The sequence below is a fragment of the Primulina huaijiensis genome, chromosome 17, assembly GCF_012295235.1.
Source record: "Primulina huaijiensis isolate GDHJ02 chromosome 17, ASM1229523v2, whole genome shotgun sequence".
NCBI lineage: Eukaryota > Viridiplantae > Streptophyta > Magnoliopsida > Lamiales > Gesneriaceae > Primulina > Primulina huaijiensis.
In genome coordinates this window covers 14,270,095-14,290,250 of record NC_133322.1, presented here as the reverse complement: position 1 = coordinate 14,290,250, position 20,156 = coordinate 14,270,095, and the positions used below count along the sequence as shown (strand labels likewise).

General features: G+C 35.5%; 1 protein-coding gene across 1 annotated transcript; it reads left to right on the top strand.

Moving 5' to 3' along the window:
• Positions 1-15,565: 15,565 nt before the first annotated feature.
• On the top strand, positions 15,566-15,949 carry LOC140962619 (uncharacterized). The gene has a single exon (XM_073421570.1). It carries the CDS (start codon positions 15,566-15,568, stop codon positions 15,947-15,949), a length of 384 nt encoding a protein of 127 aa, XP_073277671.1.
• Positions 15,950-20,156: the final 4,207 nt, after the last annotated feature.

Here is a 20,156-nt window from a genome sequence, read left to right as displayed (position 1 = left end):
TGTCGTTGAACGGACTTTCAACAACACCCTCAGTTACAACAGTTTTTTAATGGCTACGACAACGGATAAAATCCGTTGTCGTTTGCCCTTTTTGTAGTAGTGATAGTACACACACCTTCACGTTCAATGAAAAATGTAGTGGGTAAATTTTAAAGGGTGTGTGATAACTGGTGTTGTATTTTTATTGATGGGAACTATGTCAAAGATTCGATGAGGCATGAATATGAACCATGAGATCGTCATTAAACTAGTTTTGATTATAGTTTTCAATTTTTTGTTTGTCTTATAGCCTATTTTGCTTGAGAGTGAGCAAAAGGTTAGTATGAGAAGGTTGATAATGGTCATTTTTGCATATTTTATTATCTCATTTTTAATCAATTATCGCATAAGTTTAGGGTATCGAGTCTAAATTTTTATCTGTTTTAGTAATAATTTATGCATATTGTTTGCCCCTCACATGTTTTGCTTGATTTTTAGGTGTACTTACTAAAAAGAACATAATTATTGTCAAAATTACGAGCAGGGTGCGTGCAAGAGAGAGATCTGTGATGACCTCATGCTAGGCCGGGTGTTTTTACCCACCCCAGCATGCCTCGCTCGTGCTCGGGTGGGTAATTTCGCCCGTCCCAGCGCGCCTGAACGGAAAAATTCGTGCAGGTCGTGCTAGGGAAGATGTTTTCACCAGCCCCAGCGCGATGCAATATGGAAACAATAGCTGGACGATTTATTTCCTTCTATGGTGGATTTTTGGACCAAAATAAATGATAGCAGCCCTAACACACATTTTGGGGGTGGATTTTAATTATTCAGCAAAGAGGCGCACCAGAAGGGGGCCGAAACAAGGAGACATAGGACCAAAATAAATGATAGCAGCCCTAACACACATTGGATGACGTGCTGCAGAAAATCATTTTTCTTGTAGTGACAAGAACTTAATAAGTGTTTTTCTTCTTTTCTCTTTTCTTTAGTTGGGATTAGGGGATCCTATCCTCAAATATTTATGTTGTGAATGTTTTTTGAAGATTGGATTTGGTTTAAGTATACTTGATTATGTTATTGATGTTTCTTGTAACTTTGGAGTATGATCAACTTCGAAGAGATTTTATGTGTTATAATTAATACCGAGAGGAGATTTTATAACATGATATAATAACATAATTCATGGATCTATAACTTACATAGACATATGAGGTTGGATACATGTTGATAGTCATAGTCCAATAGGTCGAAGCTAGAGATTTCACGGTTCGTTAATGCGATTGCAATTGTTAAATAACACAATGACACTTGGTTAATACATTTTTTTTAATTAGATTAATATAGCTCAATATAGTATATGATAGACTAGGGAATTCTGTCAAAGACATGACTTAATAATTGAAATTCAATCATTAGAAAAGATTCACGGGTAGGTGAACCAATATCATAACAATTGTTTGTTTATTAATTTGATTTATATTGTGTTAGTAAATTTTTTATTTGACCTTCAATTTAATTTATTAATTAATCCAATATTCGTTTTAGTTAACTAAAGAATTGTGTATAAATTAAATCTGTCTTATCAATCTCTATGATAACGATATTCGTACTTCATACACTAAATTATAACTTGACTTGTGTACTTGTAATTCATTCGAGAATAAACTTTTACGTTATTTTCATTGAGGATTTACTGTGCAAGAATAGCTTGATCAACATTCACTTGGTACTTTGAGCTATTTCCGCAATTAGTATTTTAGTAGATCATTTTACATAGTTCGATTGGAATATTAACTTGAGTTGTTAAAACATTATAAGTTTTTCATTATTTGTCATATTTGCTTAACAGTTTATTCATCTCCTTCTAAACTGTTACTTTCGATCCTAACAAGTGGTATCAGAGCGGTTTATTCCGATATCTGAATATCTTATATACTTTAATGGTTTCTTTAAAAAAATCTCTATGTTTTCTAATGAAGAATATGATGATTGAAAAATTCTAATGCATGCACATATATCAGCTCAAGATAATGACATGTGATATGTCATCACAGATGGATGGACCGATGAAAATAATTAAAGCAAACACAGTTGTGGTTGTAACAGAAAGTGTTCCTCAAATGGTAGAAAAACCAAGGATTAAATGGACTGCAGAAGATAAAAATAAAGTCAATCTAGACAACGTGGTCAAATATATCTTTTATAAAACACTAGATAAAAATATGTTTAGTAAAATTAAAACATGGTCAACTACCAAAGAAATCTAGGAAAAACTAACTCAACTTTGTGAAGGAAATGAATAAACAAAACTAAGAAGAATAAGCTGATGGTGACTATTCAAAAGTTCGATAATATCAAGATGAAGGCTGGAGAGACGATGAATGAATTTGATGAAAGATTTAGCAGCATATTAATCGAGCTGGCAGCTCTTGAAATGGAGTACAATAATCGTAAAGTTGTATTGAAGGTCATGAGAGCCTACAAAGATAATGGGATGTGAAGACTATTGCCATGCGAGAATCAAAAGACATGAACATGATCTAGTTGCATGATCACTTTGTTGATCTGAAGGATTATGAGTTCGAACAGGGAACCAAAAATGAAGAACCATAAACTTCTCATCCAACAAAAGCGCTTGAGGTAGCAGAAGAATGTCTATCAAAGTATGTTGAACAACTTAGCAACGATGACATACCACCGTTTGTAAATAAATTTGGAAAATTTATGAGAAAAAATCACACTAACTTTCAAAATTCCTATAAGAAAAATAATTACAAAAAAAAAAAAAAACAAATCAAACTCCTTTGATTAAGCTTGTTTTAACTGTGGCAGAGCAGACCAATTCATTTATGACTGTACCAAACCAAAGAATGATGAAAAGAAATCATCTGAAAAGAAAAGGACAACGGATGAGAAGAAATCCTTCAGGAAGAAGAGAGAGTAAAAGGTGTTAACAGCTGAAGAGAGTAAGATCAAATGGGTTGAGTCAGACTCAGAGAGATTAGAAGATGTATCCAGTGAGACTGATTAGGAGTTAGTCAAGTGCATGCCTAATGGCAAATGACGACCTGGAATCCAAAAATGATGAAGTATTTGACTTTGGCTCAGATGAGTTTACACAAGATGACTTAATCAGTGCACTAAATTAAATTTTCATGGAGTACAAAAAACTTTAGCAGAAATTTGATGAAGTCAGAGTAGAAAAAACGTGTCTGATAGAAAACTCTGGCAGCTCAAAATTTAATGAGCTAGATAACTTAAGACCAAAGTTACTATGATAACGACTGAAAATTAAAACATGCAATCTAAAGTCCAAGTAAAAATAATTGAAAATGAAAGGTTGAACAATTTGGTCAACACTTAGAAAAAGTCTTCTGTTTCACTTGAAAACATGGATGGAGGTAAAAAGCAAGTTGGTGACGGATCAGGCTAAGGCTTTGATAGTAATGATTGCAGTACTTCTGAAACAAATACTCAGTTGTGTCTAGAGAAAGGCAAATCTAAACTCATAGATTTTTCAGATCCAACACAATATATGAACAGTTAGAGCTAGAAATTCAAGTTAGTCAATATGTATATAGGAAGAACAAATGAATGTATCGCGGGCTTGGGTAGTTAGAAACTGAGAGTTCTAAGTCAAGTTGGCTAAAAACATACTAAACAAGAATGGATATGATTCTCATTCAAAATCAAACTGGTCTCATAAGAGAAATATTAGACAAAACTCCATGAAGGTTAAGCATAATCATTACTACAATTTCAAACCAGTTCAGAAGAGATATAGGTTTTCTTATCCGAAGGAAAGACCTAAACATAGCCTTGTTAAACATTCACCACACAACACCAATAAGATTTCAGCACAATCACACACTCTATTAGAGACACACAATGGAAAATATGTTCAGATAATTCAAGTATTTGTCTCGAAAAGACTAATTCGATCTGGACCCCGATGAGATATGAGTACCAAAAGTTATTATGATATGTGTTTTCAAGTAAATCAGACTGAGCTATTAAAGAAGTCCACCCGGTACTTAGACAGTGGATGCTTAAGGCGCTTGACAGGAAATGCAAAAATACTATCTGAAATCATTGATTATCAAGGTCCCAACATCAATTTTAGAGATAATTCAAATGATAAAATTTTGGGTAAATGTAAGATTATCCATTATAAAATTGTTATTAATTACATAATTTTTGTTGAAAATATATGTTATAATTTAATTAGCGTATGTTAGTTACGTGATAATGGATATATAGTGAAATTTTACAAACACACATGCATTATCAAGAATACAAATGGTAAAATCATGTTGATAGGTAAAAGAATTTGTAATACATATAAAATAGACCGGCAAGTTGAACAACCATTTGATCCAACACGATTTATTGTTGTTAATACTAATAAGAATTTGTTATGACATAAAAGGTTAAATCATTGCAAGTTTAAGACCATCACTAATTTGAGTAAGAACAACTTAATATCCGGACTGTCAAAGATTGATTTATCAAATGACAAGATATGTTTAGCATGTCATATGGGAAAGCAAGTCATATCAACATTCAAAAGCAAAGGATGTACTGCATCAGCTCGATGTTTGGAACTACTTCATATGGACTTGTTAGGTCCTAAACCAGTAATGAGTTTAGGGAGAATAAAGTACACCCTGGTGGTCATTGATAATTTCTCAAGATAAACATGGGTTATTTTTTGAGTTCCGAAGTTCAAAACATTGTTCAACTTATCAAGATCCTAAAGCGCTTACAGAATGATATAAACCCTTGTGATCGACCAAATTAGAAGTCGTCGAGGAACTGAGTTTACCAACAGATTGCTTACAACATATATGGAAGAAAATGAAATCAAGCATGATTTCTCTGCTACCAGATCACCTTAGTAGAACAGTATTGTTGTGAGATGAACAGAACGCTTAAGGAAGCAGCTTGAACCATGTTAGCAGATTTTGAGATATCACAATGCTTTTGGGCTGAAGCCACAAACATCGCCTGTTACATTCAGAACAGATCCATGATCAACAAAATTCATGGACAAACACCTTATCAAATCTGGAATGGAAATCAACCTGAAATATCATATTTCCGGGTATTTGGTTGGAAGTGTTTTATTCATGATAACGGTAAAAATCATTTAACTTCTTTTTATGTAAAATTAGATGTTGAAATACTCTTAGGATCTTCAACTGTTAGAAAAATATATTGTGTTTTAAATAACTCTAATTGTTAAAGAGTCGGTTTATGTAGTATTGGTGAATCATTTGTTGTTATAAATGCATACAACACACACTTATATGATCTTACAAATAAAATGAAAAAAACTAATCTTCAGTATGAATGTAATTATGAGATAAAGGTCAGAAAATTGGATAGATTGCATTATGAACCACACATTCTTATCAATCAAGTTGATGAGGAAACTAATATGTTACCTGGAAATCACCTTGAAAATCAAGGTGAAGAGACAACGGATCAAGTTCAAAATCAAACAGAGGAAGTTCTACAATCAGTTGATCCAATTTAAGAACAAGATCCTTCTGATAAATATCCAAATCCTGTTGGACCACACTATCGGTGGAATAAGAATCACACACCTAAGCTGGTTATAGGTAACCCATCAGCTCGACTAAGAACCAGGAAACAAATTATTGATGAATTTTCGCATGCTGCTTTTTATCACACAATTAGAATCCAAGAAGATTGATGAATCTTTAATTGATTGAAACTAGATAGATGCTATGTGAGAAGTATTAAATCAATTGGATAGAAACGAAGTATGACGTCTAGTTTCCAAACCAACAAATCAATTTGTCATAGGTACCAGGTGGGTTTTCATAAACAAATTAGATGAAAATGGTATTGTAATTAGAAACAATGCAGATTAGTTGCACAAGGATACAAGCACAAAGATACAAGTAAGAAGAAGGAATTTATTTTGATGAATCATTCGCACATGTAGCCAGATTAAAAGCTATTAGGATATTTCTTAATTATGCTGGCTTTAGAGACTTTAAAATGTATCAGATGGATGTTAAGAGTGCATTTTTAAGTATATTATTAGAAGAAGATGTGTATGCAGAATAACATCCTGGATTTGTGAAATATGTATTGTCCGATTATATGTTTAAATTAAAAAAAGCCTTATATGGGCTTAAGCAAGCTCTAGGAGCTTGATATGACACCTTATCAAAATTTCTAATTGATCATGATTTCACAGTCGCAACAGTTGATAAAACTTTATTCAAATTTAGTAAAGGATATCACACTCTATTAGTTCAAATTTATGTCGTTGATATTATTTTTGGGTCAACTAACCTCAAACTCTACGTAAAGTTCTCTAAGATGATGCTGGAAAAGTTTGAAATGAGTATGATGTGTGAGCTAACATTCTTCCTCGGATTATATGTAAGACATCTTGATAATGAAATTTTGATAAATCAAACTAGAAGTTTGGAAAGGAGAAACGTTTTGCAGCTTCTACACCTATGATCTCATCAATCAAACTGAACAAGGATGAAAGTGGACCATAAGTTAATGTGTCACTATACATAGGTTTGATCGGTTCGTTGTTGAAACTAACTGCTAGTAGACCAGATATTATGTTTGCAGTCTACATCTGTGCTAGGTTCCAGACAAATACTAAACAATCACATTATATTTGCTGCTAAATGTATATTGAAATATCTTAAGGGTGCTCAAAATTTTTGACTCTGGTATCCAAAAGATTCCAATTTCGATTTAATTGGATACTCTTATGTAGATTTTTCATGCTATAAGATTTATAGGAAAATCACAAGTGGAACTTGTCAATTTTTGGGAGACAGATCGATCTCTTGGTTTAGCAAGAAAAAAACCTTTATAGCTACCTCAACAGTAGAAGAAGAGTATTTAGCAGTTGGAATTTGTTGAGCTCAACTATCATGGATTCACCAATACCTCAGAGATTGTGGTGTTCTAGCTGATGAATCTCTAACACCACTGCCATAACAATAACATATAATCGCATGTTGCAGTCAAGAACTAAGCATATTGAGATCAGAAACTATTTTATAAAAGATCATTTCATGAAGAAGGACATCAAATTGGAGGATGTCTCAAGTGGCAGACATGTTTACCAAGCTACTACTTGAGACTAAGCTTTCTTATTTTAGAAATATTCTAGGACTTGTTTATTCAATTTAATAATTCATTTATAAGTGCAAGTTTTCCACTTAAATTATCCATGGAAGTGGCATGAAAGTTTGCTAATATCGAACGGATTTACGTGTATGGCAATGGTTTATGTCTCTTGTAGGAGTCAAGAATGTACACTTAACTTGTTACCAATGAGGAAGTTCAGGACAAAAGCAGACACACGAAAAAAAAAATCTTGCATGAGGAAACCCGCGACCCAGTGCGCGCAGGAGGTCTGCGCAGAGACTAGAAGCTCGCGAGTGGCCACACACGCACAAAAAGAACAAAAAAATAGTGTCAGTCGTGCACCAGAGCGAAGAACCGCGTGTGATGCAGACATCTACGGGTTTTTTTGTGGGATCTAGGAACTTGGACACAAATATAAATATTGAAACCCTAGCCACAGAGAAAAAAGAAGAGTCATAATCACGCACAAAATATAGAGAACGGGAAAGAGAGCGAGAACGAATAATGCATCTACCGAGATGGAATCGCAACTCTGATTCGATTATTCTTCCCTTCTTCTTACTTAATTTTAGTCTATAAGTGATGTTGAAGAACATGAATTTATTTTGTTGTTTTGCATTCATGAACTGATTTATTAAATCTAGAGGACAATGTAGCTTGGTCGAATCTTTATTTATGAGTTGTTGATTTATATATGTGAATTACTTCTTTGTTTATTTATATTTTCCAGATCTTACTGTTTCAATTATTTGATCACTGATTGTATTGTCATATTTTTTTGAGATCTATCTCTCGGGAGATGAGATTTTGAATAGGATCATAGAAAAATATATCGTTGGTGTTTATAGAATTTTGAAGACCTATAACTTCAACGAATCCATTAAAATAATTATTTTGCTTTTGAAATTATTTATTGTTTGATTTTTAATAGAGATATTGAAATAGACTTTAGATAATTGATTTCTACATACCACTTGGGAAAAAGAGTAGGAATAGTTGAGAATTCTTGGGTAGTAAAAGAATTGAAATTATAAATATAGATGTCAATGATAATTTAATAGAGTGAAGGCCAAGTGAAATCGTACCTCTAGATTCTTAAAATACACTGATTTTAAATTGTTTGCGCGCTTTCATTAATTTTAGTTCTTAATTAACAACAAACATTCTATTAAATTTTCTAAATAAAGCCTGATTATTTTAATTGTGGTAATTAATTTTTAATTAAATTTCACTCCATGTGGGATCGATATATGTGCTCTACCGAGTACTAAAACTTGACATCGTACACTTGCGGATAACATATATTTTAACAAGGTTTTGGAGTCATTGTCGGAGAGTGCTGTAATTAATTTAATATTAATATCGCTACCAATTAGTCTAGAATTTAATTTAGATTTGTTTTTTATTTTTATTTATACATTAATATGGTTCTCCACTGTTGCAGATTATGCGAAAAACTCAGTCCCTCGACTCGTTGCTTTTTGAACCAGAAATTGAAAACACCGCAAGAGCCTTGAGAAAAGAACGAAGATAAGAGTTTAAATCAATGGCTGAATGCAGAGACAACGAAAACCAACTCCCTCCTGTGATGCCTATCAGAGACCATTTCAAATCGGTGATCAATTCCCAATTACCATTTAGTTGAGGCCTAAGACTCTTGGACTTTCCTCATTGAAATGAATGCCGCATTCTTACGTATCCTCAATGCTTAAATAATCCTAGCGTATAAAACTTAATAAGTTATCCCATGTTAGCATTGAACTAACTCTAATAAATCAACTTCGCTTATAACCCATAGAGTTCTAGATTCCCCGTATCAAGATTTTAGATTTCTTACTCAATAAGAATATTAATATTCGTTCATTGGTAACCTATGCTGAATACCGCAAATTCCCTTTGGTTTTTATTTCACCCAAAATTTTCGTATGAACACTTATCTTATAAATCTTGAAATTCAAGCTTATGCAACCGAAATAATATTAGATAACATAATTCCAACGCATATATTCACTTATTCTCAAGTTTCTTAATGAATTTTTAAAAATAAAAAAAATATTCCTTAAGACAAAGTGTTTACCTCAATTCTTACATGCGTCTATCAAATAACATAACCATCCATCATACCCGACTTTCTAGAAAAATTTAACCCCAACAAAGATATAATTTTAACTCTTAAGATCACGATTAAAACTTATGATACATCAAACTTAATTTCCCAAAATTTTGTTAACTCAATGTCTACTCTTATAACTTAACTAACTGATCAACTTTACCTTAAATTGTCGTCACTTTAAATTCTTAATTCGCCACAACATTATTTTACTAACACTTAAATTTTCAAGCCCAAGATTGATTCATCCTACAATGTCCTTGATTAACATTCTTTATAACATTATAACCCAGATATTTCAAGATTCTAATTATCCCTTCAAGTTTAAACCATCGAAAATTCTTATCAATTAAATTATTTGATTCTCACTCACTGTTAAACTAGTTTTCCCCCCAAATTTCTTAAAATTGCAACATTAATTCTAAATTTCCTCAAAAATTATCCAATTTGTCTTAATTTCGAAAATTCCACAATTACTCATAAGTTTTTGGCGTTCCTAATTCCATTTTATTGGTTTCTCGTAACATAAAGTTCAATGATTTTAAGCTTATTAGTCCCAAAATCAATTCCCATTACCTCGAAAAATTACTGATTTAACCCAAGTATTACTCAAAAGTTCGAATTTAATCCTCAAAAAATTCGAAATTTGCAATTTTGGCCTCTAAGGTTCTCGAAAATTACAATTTTGGCCCTACAACTCTACGAATTTTGCATTTTTTGTCCCCATAAAATTTTCGAATTAGCCTCGTTAAACCTTAAAATTCTTGAAACTCAGAATTTAATCCCAAAATTCGGTAAATTCGAAAATAGTCCTTTAGAATTTTATTTTTGCACTTAGGTCCTCAATTATTGGTTATTACAATTAGGTTCTTAAAATTATCAATTAATGCAATTCAATCCTTAAATCTAACTAGGTAGAGCATGCATCCTAAATAAATTCTGCACTTTATACTTCCAAAGATCGTCGTGGTCTTCGAATCATGAATCCTTACATGGAATCCGCAAAAATTAATTCAACTAGCAACCACGAACCATCAATACTTTCTTAGAAATTCTACAAGTCCCAAAATCATTCATAATATTCAAGATTAACTTATGGCCTATAAGTAGAACATCAGTACTACTAAATTCTACTAAACCAAAATTAATATAGTCAAATCATTTCCGACCTCTCCTAATGCCCAATAGCAAAATTCTTATTCATGTCCAATTCCACCACAAAGCCAGCATGCATGAAAATCATATAATTTCTCATTTCATGTCGTAACATGCATAAAAATTTTTAAAGCATCTAATAACAAAACATAACGACACAGAAACATGTACTGCAAAGCATATATCATGTAAACATGCAGGTGATAGCATTAAAAACATTTAAATCATAAAAGCTTACGGACTTGAGGCTTGAAGACTGAGCTGCAGAAGCTGGCCGTGGCACAACCCTATACATGACCCTTGCTCTAATACCAACTGAAACGTCTACTCGCTTTAAAAATGCGGAAATATTTTTATTTTTTTTATAAAGCTCACATTTTCGAAAATAAACATTTAAATATTTTGCACGCACCCAGCAGAGAAATATGCCATTTAAAAATTTATCGTAAACATTTGACAAAGAAAATACTGTAATGTAAAAATTGCAAACTCGGCCCTCAATCATGCATGAATAAAACAAAACAAGTAAAATCTTGAAAATCAACATGGTAGTATAAAAACGTATAAAATCAATCATGACTACTTAAAGCTCATAAAAACGTGATGTGCGGAAAAAGTGTGGTCTTCGGGTCGTGTCAGCGCACCAGATCTGCCTACTCAGAGTTCGGCACCTCCAATCTCCTCATCATTAAGCTCACTTGCATCACACACATCTAGTGAGTCTTAAGACTCAACACTCCTGTACCATAAATAACAAATGCATATACATAGCACACAGCAGTGAAAAATAACATACTCAACATACCTTTCATGAGCTTTAAAAGCGTAATGCAAACGTGTCGTGTAACATTGTGACGTGTCAAAACAGCTCGTCGTTAATCATCATTCATCGTTCATAATTCATCGTTCATCGTTCATCATTCTTTTAGTGAATTCAGTTCATTAGAGGTGACTATCGTACATCATCATTTACGACGGACCCATCATACATAGAACCGCGGTACCCGGCGGCTGTCGGACATCAGTGACAAGATCACCCATCCACTGTGCCTAGGCCTCATCATCATCATTTACATATACGTCTTAAACATTTACATATACTTCGATAGCCACAACTAATTCCAGTCATTCAAAACATTATTATTTTCATCACTTATAAAAATCATGCACCAATGCAATTTTCTTTAAATTCAAGCATGCAACGTATATGTTCATAAAATCTTAAAAATCATGAATCATGATGCATAAACATTTAAAATATCATAAATTTTTGCTCAGGGCGCTGCCAGGACAAAAATCTCACCCCGGTTGCAAAATGACCATTTTGTCCCTTGAAACCCAAAAATTATCGTTTCACCCCTGGACCTCTAAAATTGAACCGAAGCTTACCAAACTCCTTAAAATATCCCAAAACATATTCAAAAGCATTCCTAGACGTAAACTCGAGCCCAATACACAACTTAACCGATTTTTTTTAAAACTTGGACCGGGGTCTCGATTTTAACTCGAATCGAACCGAAACTTAACCAAAACTTTCCCAACTTTCTAACACACCTTATGAACATCTAAGAGGTCTTAAAAATCTCAAAACCAGCCCTTAAACACTCGTATAATGCCCTGAACGGCTTCTGGAAATTCCAGCAAGCCACCAACCAAACTCTATCGGCCGAACTCTCACTTCCACCATCCTAGACCGAAACATCAAGGACCAGCCAAGACTCGACCACCCCTAGACTACCCTAGGACCCTACTGGACCTACTTGAGCCGCAGTCACAGCCCCCTGCAGCCTACTTGACTCACACGAGCGCTATCTTCCCAAAATTCACCAACCGAACCATTGAGACCAACCTTGCTCTAAGCCCTTCGAACCGCTCAAGGGTCACGACCAGCCACTCCTAGCACTCTCCCTGCCCAGTCACGGACCCAAGAGGGTCGGCTCCTTGGCTGGGATCGAGCCACGCACGGCTGGAAGCACTAACTCTCGGTCTACCCACAATACAAGTCCTACTCGATCGCACCTCCACTAGCTGCACTACCACGTGACCGATCGAGCCCTTACACCAGCTCTTAAATTCTCTAACTCGTGGCATGATCGGTCCTCTAGGCTCTAACAACAAAAACAGGCAGCCCCTTGCAAGCATACATGAAAAACGTGAGCCACAATAAATACCATGCATGTTCATGTAAATAGGAACCAAAAAAACGCAACCACAAGAAGATCTCTGAATTTTTTGGAACACACACAGAAATTCCAGCATATAATGGCGTGTATGAAGAGAAAGTGGAAGATATAAACGTGCCTTGAAGAATGGTGCTCGAAACTTTGAAGAAAATCACGCCGAGGAGGGACCGTAGAGCGGAGAAACGATCTTGCTTGAAAGGAAAAGAAATGGGGGAATGGTGGCTGCTGAATTTCACACAAATGATGAAGGGGAGAGGGGTTGTCGGCTGGGGGAGGTTGATAATGGGTGTAGGGTCAATTATGTATTATTTAAATAGTTAACAATTAGGTTAATGGCCCTTATTTTAAATTAAAAGGAATTAAAAAAAGTTTGCCCAATAAGCTTAAAAATAAGTTCATTAAATCTAAGCACACTCTCGAAAAATATTTCGTGTTGGTAAGTTTTTGAAAATAATAGCCAAACCCTCAAAAAGTCCCCCGATTCGATAAAATTTGCGTACCGGTTAAAAATAAAATTCTGCGGATAAAAATACCTAATAAATCCCAATTCTTGAAAAATACCTTTAAAACATCTTAAAATAATTAATAAAAATTTATCATGTAATAAAATAATTTTTCTGATAATTCCCCGGCCTCCGTTCCTCGTTCGAGTACGAAATGCAACTTAAAAATCTATCATGCATGAACCTTTAAAATTTCATGAAATAAATTCTACAATGTAATAGTTATGCATAAAATGCATAAAAATAATTAAACCCATAATTTATGAAATAAACATGCATTTAATGCTTTAAAACAAATTAATAAAATACCAAAGAAATTTAATAATTTGCATGTATGTGGTTTACGTGAACCTTCAAATTTTCGGTACGTTACACTGTAGATCCACATCTACGTCTGAGGACATTTCTGGAGATTACAGACACGATAAAGATTAATAATGTTCTGGATGATATTATTATTTTGCGTATGTTTACATTTTCTCTCAGGGATCAAGCTAGAGGTTGGCTTCAATTACTGCAGCTAGGGAGCATAACTACTTGGCAGGAATTGGCTACAAAATTCCTTGCGAAATACTTCTCACCTGCCAAGTCTGAACAGCTGAAGATTGAGATCCGCACCTTCCGGCAGAACGAATATGAGCAGCTTTATGAGCTTGGGAGCATTACAAGGAACTGCTCAAAAAAATACCCAAACCATGGATACACTACAAGAAAAAACCCCTTCAACAACGCACCTACGACAACAGTTTTTCACTAAAACCGTTGTCGTTGTCGTATTGCGTTTTTTTTAACAAAAGACAACGGTTTTCTAAAAACCGTTGTCTTTTGACGTTTTTTTGGGGTCAAAGACAACGATTCTATAAACCGTTGTTTAGTAACATGTTTTTTTGGACAATTGACAACGGTTTTAGAACACCGTTGTCGATTAACGTGTTTTTTGGACAAACAACAACGGTTATTTTAAACTGTTGCTATATTTAGTGACGGTTTTGCTAAAACCGTCGCTAAATTTAGCGATGGTTTTTTTTAAAACCATCGTTAATTTAAAAATTGCGACGATTCAATAAATAACCGTCGCTAATCGCGACAGTTTTTGCTAAACCAAACTGTCGCTAATTGCGATGGATTAATAAACAACAGTCGCTAATAGCGACGGTGTTTGTTTAACCGTCACTAATAGCGACAGTTTATCAAATTATCGTCGCTAATAGCGATGGTTTCACAAAAACCGTCGCAAATTGTTTATAAATATCCGCGTTCTCGGTCCATTTCCTCCACACAACTTCACAACACTTAAAATTTTTCTCTCTTAGATTATTTTAGTTTCGAGTTAGGGTAAATTTTTTCGCTTCAATTTTTGGTAAATTTTTAAGTGTTAGTTAAGATGATGAATGTTGTTAGCATAGTCCAATTGTAAGTTTTTTTTAGATTTATTAAATTATTAAAATTAATTTTTTTATTTTACTGAAAAACTTAGCGACGGACTTTAATATACCGTCGCTAAAAATCCGTTGTCGTTGAACGTACTTTCAACAATACTCTCATTTAAAACAGTTTTAAAACACCTATGACAATGGATAAAATCCGTTGTCGTTTAGCGTTTTTGACGTAGTGATATGAAGACTGATTTCAGATTGAGTTGTTTTATAACGGGTTGAATGACCAGATATGGACGACGGTTTATGCAGCCGCTGGTGGTACAATATTTTCAAAATCTCATAACCAAGCATTCGATTTTCTTGATCAGATGACCATCAACAGCTACCAGTGGCCTAGTGAGATCTCGGGAGTGAAGAAGACGACTGGATTGTATCTAGTGGACCAAATCACATCATTTACCATGCAAGTTTGTGCACTGACTACCCAACTCGCAGCAGTGAATAAAGGCCAATACACATCTTAAGTAGCAGTTGTGGAAATAGAAGAAGGGTCGAGCATGGAAGCAGCCCATTATGTCAACAATCATAGATATGGAGGCTATCGAGGTAACCCTGTTCCTAATCAATATCATCCTAGCCTACGTAATCATGAAAATTTTTCATATGCCAACAACGAGAATGTGTTGAATCTTCCGAGGTTCAACACATAAAAGGGAGAAGGCAAAGCATCTCTTGAGGATTTGGTCAATACTTTTGTTACTGAGTTTTCAAAAGGATGGAGCAGACATAGACTAGGCTTGACAACCTAAAGACGCACATGGCCAATGTTGGCACTTCCATGAAAATCCTTGAGTCGCAGGTTGGGTAGATAACGAGACAGCTCACGCCTCAATGTATTAATATTTCCCTACTTCCCTACCCCCATGGATTATGCATTTGAATGCTGTGTTTCAAAAGAAAAAGGTCTTGAAGATTTCAAGAACCTATACATTAACATCCAGTCTGTAGATCTGGAGGAAGTGACACTTACCGAAGGAGACAGTGAGGAGGTACAAAAAATCTTCCACAGAAGTTGAACGAACCCGGGAAATTCGATGTACCATGTGCAATAGAAGGCCAAATGGTGGGAGAAGTATTTGTGATTTAGGTGCAAACGTGAACATAATGCCAAGTTTTCTTTACGAGAAACTTGGACTGAGCAAAATGAAGCCCACAGAACTGATCTTACAGTTGACAGATAAATCTATCAAGGTACCTTTGGGATTGAAGGAAGATGTTGAAGTACAGGTCGATAAACTGAGGCTTCCAGCAGATTTCGTTGTGCTTGACATGGAGAACTGTCAGAATGTTCCTGTCATTCTAGGACGACCATTCTTGGCTACTGTTGGAGCCATCATAGATGTTAAGAAAGGAATGTTGTCCATGGAGGTTGAAGGTCAGAGGGTGGTAATCAAGACGTCAAAGACATCACATGATCCACTTTGAATAGGAAGAAGAGTAAGGCTGATGACTTAAAACAAAGCGCTGCGTGGGAGGCAACCCACGAAATTTTATTTTTCTGCATTTTCATTTTAGTTACTTATTCATTTTATTTTTAATTTTTTTTAGTCACATGTTTCACATCATTTAGACAAATAATATTTTAATGAGCAGATCTGTGTGATGAGCTGAACACCCCAGTACATGGAAGAAAATGATGACAACAATGAGTACTGACGCTCGTCGCCACAAGTATGAATTGTCCTATTTTTAACTTTTTACATACATTGAGGACAATGCATGTTTGAAGTTTGGGGTGGTACTTTAATTCCTGCTACTTGAATTTCCGCAATCAATTAGTCTAAATCATGCCAAAAAAATTTTTTATTCAGTGCCTGTAATGGAAGAAGTATCAGTGAGCCAATGATGTTATTTTTGCCAAATGGTTGAGTCATGGTGCATGTATACAATTTCTTAAAAGTTCACAACCATTTATGAACTTTTACCGTGATCATCGATACATCTGATAAGGAGATAACATTTATTGCATGCTATAAATTACCGAATAGATGAGATAATTTTTGATTTTTATCTGATATTGAACTAAATGTTACAAGCATAGAAGTGATCTAGGCATTCATTGAGTTTCTTTGGGCCTGTTTATATTATTATAATTTATCATTTGAAGCCCTTTGAGCCTGACAAAAAAGAGATGTGTAATTGAATTTATTCTAAAATATCCATAACATTATTCTAATGCACATAGTCGGTTTGTACAAGTTGAATTGTGAAGGAGAAGTAGTCTAGAACTTGATTTAACACTCTTCAATTTGAAATACAGATATTGTATGACTTCGGGAAGATTTAAGTGATTTTGGATCGTTTGAGCCTTTCGAGCCTACCCGTACATCATATTAATCTCTAATGTACCATATTGAGCCGATTAAAAAATCGAATGGTGTGTTCCAAAGTACACAATAGCCCAGTTCATACATTTTTCTTTGTCCCATGTCGACTACAAAAAATCTTAAACCTATACACTAATTCATGCCTGAATGTGAAAGAAATGAACCCCTTTAGTGCTTGTAAAATGAAAAGAAAAAAATAATCGTGGGATTAAGGTGAGTAAAATAGAGAAAAAAATTGTGAAGTTAAAGAAGGAATGTATAGTGTGGAGGTGGTGAACATGAGTAAAGAAAGAGACATAAGATGAAAAAATGAGGAAAAAGTCAATTAAAGGTGGAATATGAAAGAAGGAGAACTGCTGAAAAAAGTAATAATGTGAGGCCCGGGGCCGAAGAGGGCGGGGGGTGATCGCCGGTGCCATCAGTTGCACGGACAATGAGCGGCTCCTGGCCGGCTTCTAGGTGGAGGGAACATGAATGAACCGATCCCACACGGGAATGAGAGGGATTCCGAGACTGTTCAATGTAATGGACTGTACAGTTGAAGAGGGCTTAAAAGATTTGATATGTACTACTCATACCACGAAAGTGCATCTTCTTTTCGGAAGCTCATCACATAAGAACTCCAAAGTTAAGCGTGCTTGACTTGGAGCAATTTTGGGATGGGTGACCTCCTGGGAAGTTTCCCAGGGTGCGTGTGAGTGAGGACATAAGCACGCTGGAAAGACTCGTCTTGATACAGTGAGGACAGTCGTAGAATCCGAGGCGTTACAGTTGGTATCAGAGCCGACCTCTCTTAGTACGGTGTGGTTCGGGGACGAACCAAGCGGAAGCTGGTGGGCATGTGAGGCCCGGGGCCGAAGAGGGCGGGGGGTGATCGCCGGTGCCATCAGTTGCACGGACAATGAGCGGCTCCTGGCAGGCTTCTAGGTGGAGGGAACATGAATGAACCGATCCCACACGGGAATGAGAGGGATTCCGAGACTGTTCAATGTAATGGACTGTACAGTTGAAGAGGGCTTAAAAGATTTGATTTGTACTACTCATACCACGAAGGTGCATCTTCTTTTCGGTAGCTCATCACATAAGAACTCCAAAGTTAAGCGTGCTTGACTTGGGGCAATTTTGGGATGGGTGACCTCCTGGGAAGTTTCCCAGGGTGCGTGTGAGTGAGGACATAAGCACGCTGGAAAGACTCGTCTTGGTACAGTGAGGACAGTCGTCGAATCTGGGGCGTTACAGTTGGTATCAGAGCCGACCTCTCTTAGTACGGTGTGGTTCGGGGACGAACCAAGCGGAAGCTGGTGGGCATGTGAGGCCCGGGGCCGAAGAGGGCGGGGGGTGATCGCCGGTGCCATCAGTTGCACGGACAATGAGCGGCTCCTGGCAGGCTTCTAGGTGGAGGGAACATGAATGAACCGATCCCACACGGGAATGAGAGGGATTCCGAGACTGTTCAATGTAATGGACTGTACAGTTGAAGAGGGCTTAAAAGATTTGATATGTACTACTCATACCACGAAGGTGCATCTTTTTTTCGGAAGCTCATCACATAAGAACTCAAAAGTTAAGCGTGCTTGACTTGGAGCAATTTTGGGATGGGTGACCTCCTGGGAAGTTTCCCAGGATGCGTGTGAGTGATGACATAAGCACGCTGGAAAGACTCGTCTTGGTACAGTGAGGACAGTCGTCGAATCCGAGGCGTTACAAATAATTTGTTTGTTTTATCTCATCTTTGATTTCCATACTTTTATTGAATCTGTGAGCCGCAGTCTAACGATATAAGATTAAAAGACCTATTAACCAAGCCACGTGTATCCAATATACTAGTGGAGAAGAGTCGTTAAAGTTAAGCATATGGACACTTCAAAAGCAATGTCAACGAGCATGGAATTTGACCATATACACATACTATCACATGACATCACATTACACTTTAGTATAATTCTCTTTAATATCTTTTGAACCAAATGTTTAACCATAAGTCCTGGTTATCTATGTGCGTAGATAATTATTTTCATGGATGATAGTTTGAAACTTGAGTTAAAAATTCTATGTTTCTATGAGATAAACTAGAAGCTTAAATCGATCACTATGTCGGGTTGGATAGATGAGATTGGCGATCCACACACACGTGATCTGCTAAGTAATGGCTGTATGCATCGAACTTGAAAACCTTAGACATGTGATATTTGAGGCATTATTATTACTTTCTTCAACTACTTGCGTTTTGTTAATTTCCTAGAAGAACATTTAATGTAAATTTTAAATTTTGCTTGAGACTAGCAAACCTTAAGTTTGGGGGGATTTGATAAGTGCAAGTTTTGCACTTAAATTATCCAAGGAAGTGGCATGAAATTTTGATAATATCGAGCAGATTTACTTGTTTGGTAGTGATTTATGTCGTTTGCAAGAGTCAAGCATGAGCGTATAACTTGCTACTAACAAGGAAGTCCAAGACAGAAGCATATGCACGCAAAGGCCTGCGCAGAGACCAGAAGCTGAGCGCAGAGAAGAACAAAAAATAACGCCAAGAACCGCGTACCCACGCGCGATGCATACATGTACGGGCTTTTTCATGGGCTCTAGGAACTTGGACACATATATAAATATTGAAACCGTAGCCACAGATAAGAGAGGAGAGCCTCAGTCACGCACAAAAATCTAAAGAACTGGAAAGAGAGCGAGAACGAAGACGAAGAGCGCATCTACCGAGGACGGAGTCGCAACTCTTATTCGATTCTTCTTCCCTTATTCTTACTTAATTTTAGTCTAGTAGTGATGTTGAAGAACATGAATTGATTTTAACGTTTTCATTCATGAACTAATTTATTAAATCTAGATGATGATGTAGCTTGGTCGAATATTTATTTTTGAATTGTTTATTTATATATGCGAGTTACTTCTTTATTTATTTATATTTTCTAGATCTTACTACTTTCAATTACTTGATCACTAATTAGATTGTCATATTTATTTGAGATCTATCACTCGACAGAAGGGATTTTGAATAGGAGAGTAAGAAAATATATCGCTGGTATTTGTAGAGCTCGGAATACCTATAACTCCAACAAATCCATTAAAAGAATTATTGTGCTATAGAAATTATTTATTGTTTGATTTTTAACAGGGATATTGAAATCGACTATAGATAATTGATTTCTACGCACCACTTGAGAAAAGGAGTAGAAATAGTTGAGAATTCTTGGGTAGTTAGGGTTGAAATTATAAATATAGATGTCGATGATAATTTAATATAGCGTAGACTAAGTGAAATCATACCTCTAAATTTTTATTCTCACTTATTT

Coding starts and splice junctions, on each gene's coding strand:
- LOC140962619 (XM_073421570.1), top strand. CDS start 15,566: ATGTGCAATAGAAGGCCAAATGGTGGGAGAAGTATTTGTGATTTAGGT.